This window comes from Myotis davidii, unplaced genomic scaffold (assembly GCF_000327345.1).
Source record: "Myotis davidii unplaced genomic scaffold, ASM32734v1 scaffold9, whole genome shotgun sequence".
Lineage (NCBI taxonomy): Eukaryota > Metazoa > Chordata > Mammalia > Chiroptera > Vespertilionidae > Myotis > Myotis davidii.
Genome location: NW_006299435.1, coordinates 538,547 through 548,108, shown reverse-complemented (window position 1 = coordinate 548,108; position 9,562 = coordinate 538,547). Strand labels below are relative to the sequence as shown.

Below are 9,562 nucleotides of genomic sequence, written 5' to 3'. Positions count from 1 at the left end.
GTATCAAAAGGTCGTGGCATTAGGAAGGTTGAGAACCACTGCTCTGGAGAATGGCAGGTTATATCTGTATTTATACATTGCAATCAAAGGAAAGGGACGTAGGTGGGTTACATGAAACCCACTGGTGATAGACTAGAGAGGTAGAAGAAGGCAAAGCAGGGAAACCCCTTGGATTGGATAAAAAAATAAAATGATAGACACATACTTAGGTGGGTGCAGGAACAATGAACATGATAATGAAGGAATATGTGGTATCTGTCTTGGAGCCCAGGCACTTTGGGTTGTGCCCCAAGGGGTCCAGAAATAGGGAAGTTACAAGTTACCCAGACATTTCAAGGGTATGTTGTTATAGATGCAAAAAGACAGATAGGCTAAGTTAAGGTAAAGGTTGACCTTGTCAGTGAAGATACTGGCCTAGTACATAACTGCCCACCATAACTGCTTTTAGTTAAAGTTTAATTTCAGACCATCCTTTGTGGTTACTTTAGGTCTCTGAGTTTGCAACACTGCCATGCAGGCCTCCCCTGAGCTTGTCAAGTTAGCATGTGGCCCCTTTCATCCACAAGTATGAGCGAAATAAAATCCTGGGGCTGAGACTAGGAGCTGGAGAGAGAAACCCTGGGTGCTCAAGGGGACATAAGCCCCCTGTGTGCCAAATGCCCTGTACCAGGGAGTGTAACCATGGGGGAAGGACCTTGTGACTATTGGTCACTGGAAAGGAAGGCTAGCTGTGAATAAGTAAGCCATTGTGTGAGACCAGGTGCCCCACCCTCCGGGGCAGCACAGTGGCAAGCCTATTCAGAATTTGCAGGAGGAACAACACCTAAGCCACACACTGGACATTTGCTTTTATGGCCGCGAGTTGCTATGTGCTTTCCCAAGAACATTTGCTTATAGAAAAATGAGGTAGAAGGAAAAAAAGTCCAGGGTACATACGGGTAAAAATGTCTAGTACAGTGATGGCGAACCTATGACACGCGTGTCAGAGGTGACACGCGAACTCATATATTTGGTTGATTTTTCTTTGTTAAATGGCATTTAAATAAATAAAATAAATATCAAAAATATAAGTCTTTGTTTTACTATGGTTGCAAATATCAAAAAATTTCTATGTGTGACACGGCACCAGAGTTAAGTTAGGGTTTTTCAAAATGCTGACATGCTGAGCTCAAAAGGTTCGCCATCACTGGTCTAGTATGTAGGTGACTACCGTATTCCAACAATTTCCAGTGACCTCTCACACATAGGGGACTTGCCCCAGGGTTTCCCTGACCCACTGACACGAGATGTGTAGATGTATAAATAGGTGGCTTTTTTTTTGCAAACAAGACATCCTGGTTGTATGGTTTGTGAAGTAGCTTCATGTGGTAGAAGAGCACTAGTCAGGGCGTTGGATGCCCTTGATTCTAGTCCCAGCTTTGTTAGTAGCGAGGTGTGGCCCGGGGAGCAAGTCTCATCTCTCCACCCAGCCAGAGGTGCCCCGTCCCCAAAGCTCCTGTTCTAATAGATCTGCATGAGACCTAGAAGCTCCATGTGCACTGTGGTGCTCCCGCTGGCCAGAACCAGCGGCCAAAGGCCTTTCCTCTGACTCTTGGCTCCCGCTGGCCCCACGATGCGCTTGTCTGTCCCCAGGAGGGTCTGAGTCAGCTATCTGGCAGCTCTCTGAGAGGCCTGCCACGGTCCCCTGGGCCTCCTAGGTTGGAGGGGTTTTTGCATCTTTTCTTATACCTAATTGCATTTTCACTTGTTTGGGGCAAATACTAAAGATAATAACAGTAATGACATTCCTGGGTGGGCAGCTACAAAAAAATATAGTGGTAGCTTTAGGTCTAATTTACCTTGTAAAATGCTAGATGGTGCTTTCACAAGTGCCTTTTTTTTTTTTAACAAAATGTATTCATTTAAATTCTCACATATTTTGTTTACCCCACAGAAAGAATAAAAATGACATAAGCAAACTCATCTTCAAAAGTGGAGATTTCCAGATGTCCCCATACGCTGAATACCCCAAGAACCCTCGCTCGCAGGAATGGGGCCGAGAAGCTATTGAGATGCATGAGAACGGAAGCACCAAAAACCTCCTCCAGATGACGGACGTGTATTACTCGGTGTGTAGTCCGTGTCCAGGGGGCCCGCAGGCTCCGGTTCCCTCTGAGAATTACAGAGATTCTGTTTGGCTGTAGTCAAAGCACTACAGCTAGTTACAGGTTACAGGGACTGATGGCCTACGCCCCTTAGGGACAGAATTTAATGTTCAGTTCACTTATGACCTATTTGCATGTTAGTTATTGGAACTGACGGTGAGCTATGAAGGCTGTTTCCACAGAGCACATTGCCTTTATGGGATGGTAGCAGGAGCCGTCTTGTTATGAACCTTGCTGTTAAGTTATAGGATTGGATACTGAAAGATAGAGAAATGATACTTAGCCTTTGGCCCTTTCCTTTTTATCTCTTGTCTGCCCCACCTTACCTCGTGTCATTGGGTAATCGAAACTGAGGGGTTCGAGAAAGGTATAAAGAGAGCAATATAACCTCATCCACCGCCAGCACTTCTCAGAGGCTTCGAAGATATATTTAGTAGGTGTTTAATAATTTGCTCTGCCCAGCCCTGGACTGTGTCACTCAGACAGATGGGACACACCCTGCAATCCTGGCTGCTTCTGTCCCACAGCGAGGAACCCCTGTCATATTTCCAGGCACTGCTCAGTTCATTTCACATCACACAGCGTCAGCCATAAAGCAAACACATAAAGCCGAAAAATAAATAGATGTCAGGTGACTTCTCACACCATGTTGGAGCGGTAGCAATAAACATGCACTCTGGCTCCGTGGGGACTGAATAGCACCAAGCAATCCTGTGACAGAAACCACACCCCCTCTGGTTGCTATGGGGACCAACCATGGGGGTTCAGACTTTGGATGGGAAGCGCAAGTTTGTTTACGGTAAGAAAGCGATTGCTTCCATGGGCTCTTTGAAAAACTGAAACCTGGAGGAAGAACGAGAAGACCCAGAGGAAAGATTAACGTAGACACAAACTTAGCTCTGGCTCAAATGGTTTTGTTGGTATTTCTGCATAAAAGGTTTGCTTTGTTTTCTGTTTGTCAAGAAAGTTCTTTTGCTCTAATAACTGAAGCCATAGCTAAGCAGGTGTCTTCCCCAGGAGCGACCGGTGACCACACACTCACAGATTTGCTAGGGTCTCCTCACCCCAGTGTGGTGTGACCACCTAGCAACAAACAGGCCTGCAGAGTCATAGGACCCAACTGTGCCTCCATGGCCTTAGCTAAAGAATCGCCTTCAATAGAGACGATGGAGAACTTAAATGAACACCATCTGCATTTCAAAGATAGGCTGAGCACTCTGCGGCAGCAGAGCCCGGCCATGGCCACGGCCACGGCCACGGCATGAAGCTGTCACCCGTGTCAGTGCTGTCGCTCACCACGGTCTCGCGTGTGCCGCGGGCATCCCTAGGACTTGCGTTTGTTGTGTGCAGTGCCTGTGTTTCATTTCTGCCAGGCAAGCCTTCTCCCCCAGGGGTCCCCCGTGCGGGCCTCCCCAGAGCAGTCTTGCCATTCCCAGGAGCCCCTTTTGCACATCAGACAGGCAGCCGCAACCTGCTAGGCTGGGACCTGGTCGGAGACACATAAGGATCGCTGTTGGCCTCCTGCCTGGGGAGGACCAGCTCCGACGGGGGGGCCAGACGACCCTTCACCCAGTGAGTCCAGCTAAATGCCAGAGAGGATTACAGCTGCTGTGCTCCACAGAGAAAGACACTCTTTTAAGATCAACCGAAGGACTTGTATGCATGCATATAAGCATAACCAATGGACATAAGACACTGGGGGGTAGGGGAGGCCAGGGGATTGTCAAGGGCGGGGGGGAAAAAGGACACATATCTAATACCCTTTGTAATACTTTAAACAATAAAACAATAAAAAAAGTGAAAAAAAGAAAAGAAAGACACTCTTTTAAAAGGTCAAGTTAATAATCAGATAATAATTAATCGGGATAATAGTAAGGATAACAGTTAACCCAGGTATTTTCCTATGTTGGTCTAAAATCACTGGACTGCCCTTGGTCTTAGTTTTTTCCATAAAAAACCGGCCTGGGGGAGAGCCCTGGCTTCTAGGTTAGACTTTCCTGAGTATTAGCTGCCTCCATCTGAGGTTTATTATAATGCAGCATTCTCTCTCTTTTGTTTTTACTATTAAATTTAAACCATGAATAATAAATGGCTCTTTTTTTCCTTTTCTCTCTGGCCTCCAGCCCACAAGCGTAAGGAATCCTGAACTTGAACGAAATGGACTCTACCCGGCCTACACTGGATTGCCGGGCTCCCGGCATTCTTGCATTTTCCCGGGACAGTACAACCCGTCTTTCATCAGCGATGAGAGCAGGAGAAGAGACTACTTTTAAGTGAGAAGAGAGAGGAGCCCATTGCTCTGAGCGAGTGGCTGGGCCGGCTGTTGCTCAGAGGACTGCACGGGGCCTGCAGGTGCTGCTCCCAGGACTGTGAGCCGCACTGGAGCCGCAGGCAGGAAGTGGGACGGGTGTGAGGGGCATGGCCACAGTGGAAGGCCGCTCACTTGTTACTGTGAATGTGCACATGGCCAGTACCAGGAGGTCTCAGCGCGACCGCGGCTCGGCCACTGGCTGCAGGGATGACGCCGGCCAGGGCAGCTCATTGGGCACCACTGCAAGCACCGGGGTCTCCTTAGTTTGCACTTTAGTAAATTGGGTAGGGGGGTCTCCTTTGGGGTTTTTTCCCAAGACTCCCAGAAAGAAGGCCTCGTTTCCCCAGATTTTTCCATGGGCCTCGATTTGGTGATTAATTTATAGCAAAATACTGGCTCGTTAGTTGCTTTCCTGCCCAGCACCGTGTGCTAAACAACAGGTGCTGGTGATGAACATACCACTAAGGTCTGGAGATGCTGTAGGCTATTGTACAATATTTTAATATGTTTCCAGGTCTTCTTGTGCTGCAGTCTCCAAGCCAACCCCCAGAATGAGAAATGGAAATGTGTGCGGCCCAGCCCACCACGCCAGTTTGGTTTTTTAGTCAAGGTGGCACCTAGAGTGAAGGTTACTTCTTCCCTTTGCAGTGAAAGCTCACTTTTTCAAACAAGCTGGGCCGGGGCAAAATGACTTCCATTTGGTTTTAGTTAGAGGCACACAGCTGCCCTGCAGAGAGGCCCAGCGAGCCCCAGCCGGGCAGGGGCTGAGCGGAGGCCCGAGGAAGAGCGAGAGGTGCAGGCGGTGGGGTGCTCTTCATCCCTGTGCACATGGCGTGGTGCCTGGGTGTCAGACCTTCGTCCTTGAGGCCGAGGCTGCTCCATGTGGAGTGGAAATGCTAAGCTGAATGCCGGTTGGGTGTGAGCTGGCATTTCACCACTAAAGGAAAAACAGCGTGTGTAGTCTCGACAGCTGACGGTGGTTAGAGCAATGGGCTGAACGGGCCAGTCCGTCGCCTGAAACCCCAGTGCTGTGGGAAGCCGGGCAGATTCCTGCGGAAGGAGAGCGAGCTGGGATGGAGCCACATGTAAGTCTGCTCACCTCCGATGCTGCACCTTTAACTGTTTCCCCGATCTCACCCACAAACTCGGTATAAACTTTCAGCCCACTGCTCAGAACTATTTATTCACCGAAGAAGTAACTTATTTTCGCTCACCCAATGATTTGCACTCTTTGTACTACTATATAGTTTCCTCCAGAAACACGGCCCTAATTCAGGTCAGCATTGGAGAACGAAAGACTCTGGGAAGACAGGGGTGAGAGTCGGCCTCTGGGAGGGAACGTCGCGCGTCTTATTTACCATGCCCGTGGCGTGGGGCCTGCGAGGGGCGTGTCCAGTGCTGTCTCTAACTGCTCCTTGTGGGGCTGCGATGATTCTGCTTTGACACATCCTAGGTTTGGGTGAGGTGGAGAACACAGAGGTAAAGAACTGGTCCCACCCGGAAGCTCAGAGCTCAGTGGAACCCATAGTGGGGACAGTTCTGTGCTGGGGGCTGTTTCTTTAAGGTTCTCTAACCCCTTCAGATGTATCTAACCCTCACTCTTCTGCAGTCCTCAGCCTAACAGTGTTAAGTGCAAACTCCTGTGCCCCGTGGTCTCCATGCGTCCTCACCCTCCCTGCAGCAGCAGGAGCCAGGAGCGCCAGCCGGGTGTGCGGCCTCAGGTAGTTAAATTGCACTCCTCTCATGAGATAGATGCAGAGAGAATGCTGTTTTAGTCAGCAGGTGCCAACTGAAAGTCGCCTTTTTGAAATCTTGGCCCTTGCATCTGTCCGTGGAACCAGCCCTGTGCCCCGTGACCTCACATCTAACTGGAGAGCTCCGAGCTCCTGCATCTGCTCGCCTGAGCCAACAGACTGAGTGGCCTGGCGCCCGGCTGTCAGTCAGATCTTGCTCCTCCCAGGACCCAGAGCCACGTGGGGGCGATGCTCAGGTGTGCCCCGCTGCCACCACAGCTGACAAGTCACCTCCTGTATCTGGGCCGGAGCTATGAGCTCCACAAAATGAAGTGTTCCACCCCCAACGCATTCTTGAGAAGAATCCAGAAAGGAATGTCCTGTGAGCTCCAAGAACACTTTCCTGTGAATGGGTTTTGTGCAGATGAAGTGGATTGAGAATGTGTTTTTCTTTTACTGTGAAAAAAAGCAGGCCCCCCCGCAAGGTTGCATTCACCTAGGGCGCTGCGATTGCTAGGAAGTGAGTGGGGGTGGGGAATGCCTCTCCAGGGCCTGAGGCTCTAAGAAGGCTTGAAGACAGCATGACCACTAGCCGGTGCTGACTGCCCACCGGGGTGGGGACTGGAAAGGCTGGCTTCGCCCCTGGGTGGGGCTGGTACCTCCAGAAGAGTCTGTCTGCCAAGAGCAACACCTGCTAGGGCAGCAGCCACCTCAACTGAAGGGACCGGATGGGACACTCCCCTGGCAAACACACCCTCAGCCATGGCCCAGGTGTGCAGTGTCAGCCCCACACCTGGAATTCATAGAAATGCCCCAGCCCTGGATCCCTGGGTGGGGCCCAAGCTGGGGGAGTGGGAGAAAGGGGAAAGGGACACCTATCTGCCCAGGAGACTCTTAAACTTCTATAGGGAAGAGTGGGGCCGAATGGAACCCACCTGTCCCGTAACATACCTGGGCAGGTAGCATCTGTGGGTTTTGTGTAAGCTCTTAAACAAAGGCTCTTATTTCTCATGTCCTTTCCTCTTCGTCCCGTGAGCCAGCCCAGGACTCTAGAGACAACATGGGAAGTCTGAAGGGTCACATAGCATCTCTGGTGTTTCCTCCACGGCAGGCTCCATGCAAGGTATTTGACTCACGACACCCTTGTGAGGTGGGCAGGACAGCGCCTACTTCTCGGCTGTGGGAAACTTCAGAGAGGACAGTTGCCTTGCACAGCCGGGCTTCAGACCCTTTGCCTGGCTTGCTCTTCTCACTGTACCTCCCTGCCTCACCATCCAGTGTACTTTAAATGTAAAAGGGCATGGGAGAGTGAGTTTAAAGTGTGTTATCTTTTTGTAAAAGAACATTAATGTTATTAAGCAATAACTAAACTAATGACATGAAGTGCAAAAAAACAAACAAAAAACCTAGGTTGACTCCCCTTTTGAAAAAGTCCTTTCAGGTTTGTCATTACATGTATTTTGTGGACACGTGTAGTCATCATTAAGAAAATAGTGCTGGCTCATGCTGAGCACGGAGCATGTAGGTACGTGGCTTTGGGGGTAGGAGGTATAAGGTGATGAGTGGGGTTTGGGACACACAGCCAGACTTAGCTGTCCACCTGAGGGCCACTCTGTCTTGTTCCCTCGCTAAGGCTGTGGCTCCCACATTTTGGAGGCACATTTTTGTGAATATTATCCGAGTTGGGAACACGTTCAGTTGAATGTCTGAAACGCTGACAAATCTTCCGGCTTTGACAAAAGTTTATTTTCAGAAGAAGCTAAATCCTTTAGAGTAAAATTGCTGAGTGGATAGCTTCATCAAAGCTGGCTGGCAGCATTGGGGTCAGAAATGACGATGGGATTATTAAGTTCTTGAGGAGGTGACTGTGAAAGTTGGCCCAGAGGGAGGCAGCCTCTTTTCATTACAAGGCTGGATGGCTGCCCAAGAAAATGTCTTTGAAGGGTATCTATTCAGATGGGAGCGTGCCCAGGGCAGACACGGTAGGGCCTTGCACGTGGCCTTTGGGGACCTCTATTAAGCCATCTTGCCCACTGGTGAAGGGCCCAGGTCCCTGAAGCTCTATGAACTTTGCTTCTGGCTTAGTTTAGCCTAACACACCCACAACTTGGGTTTGACCCATAGTTCTAAGATTCTTACATTGATCTTAAACCTAAAGCAAGTCTTTGGAAAGAGGAAGAATTGCAGTCTTTTGCATCTTATTTAACATTACCCTACTGTCAGAGGTGTTTGTTTGTTTTTTGGTGTGTGTGTATGTGAAAACTTTTGCGGAGGTTAGAAGGGACATTTTATTTCACTCTGAGGTTCTTGTGTTTGGGTTTGAAAAAGGATACTCGGTTCTGTAGAGTTGGCTTTTACAGTGTGTGTTCTTTTCTCCAATCCCCAGAGAAGGAAACTCTGGTTAAAATACTAGGAGCATTAAAGTATTAAGTGGCAGTTAATCCAGTGTGCTAAAATATCTTTTCAGTAGTGTTAAAATCCATCTTCTTTGGTGTAAACTGCTCACAGAAAAACCTGTGAAGCCAAAGGGACAGTGTGGGTCTGAAAAGAGACAGATCTTAGACTGGCTCTGTCTCCTGGGTATCTGTGAAGAGGATGCATTAGATCTGGCTTTATCGTTGTTTTGGGGGCACATCTAAGGCATTAGAGGCAGAATGATTGGGTAGGAAGGATGGGACCACCCAGGGAAGGGATGGATGCAGTCTGCCTGCGAAACTAACCCACTTATCTTCCTCCATTGCCTTGGTTACAAAAAAGGTTTTTCAACATGGGTTGTTGTGGGGTTTTTTAATGTTTGTGTTGCTGGATTTGTGGTGAAATGAAGCATGTGGCTGGAATCGGAACTGTTTGAGTCACATCCTGGATCTCTCTTTGCAAACCTTGACACCTTAGTCCCCAGTGGATTGTGTTAAATCCATTATGAGGATGTTATTTAAAATTGTATTATAACTGCAACCTCCACTAATTATTCAGTACTGTAGCAGCAAAGTATTATTTGTAAGAATTCGGTTATTTTTATACTTATACCCACTATAAGTCTGGCGTTCTAGTCAGTAAAATGATGCAATAAAATAAATATCATTTTCATTGTGTGTTTTTCTCGTGAAAGCAAGCAAACCAGGCAGAGCACAGCAAATAGTTTTTCCCGAGGGCGTCAGATAAACCATGGCGCCCTTGTGGTGAGCCCCTGCACAGGGAAGCTTACACAGTGAGCTCTCACGTGGCAGATGTAGGGACTCGGTATTTCTGTATCCTCCATGCCCCTCCCCGTGAGGAGACACACTTCTGATGATGGATGGATGGCCGGACGGACAGATTGGCCTAACGATAAAATGCCTGGTTCAGGTATAAAACCTGCCGTTGCTTTCTTTTCT

General features: G+C 48.7%; 1 protein-coding gene across 1 annotated transcript in view; it reads left to right on the top strand.

Moving 5' to 3' along the window:
- Window positions 1–9,275, top strand: part of HEG1 (heart development protein with EGF like domains 1) — a 105,564-nt gene extending 96,289 nt beyond the window's left edge. Inside the window, exons 18-19 of the mRNA XM_015571304.1 lie at window positions 1,934–2,108; window positions 4,268–9,275. Of these exons, the coding sequence (XP_015426790.1) occupies window positions 1,934–2,108; window positions 4,268–4,417 (325 nt within the window). The 3' untranslated portion in view covers window positions 4,418–9,275. The remainder of the gene's footprint in view (window positions 1–1,933; window positions 2,109–4,267) is intronic.
- Window positions 9,276–9,562: the final 287 nt, after the last annotated feature.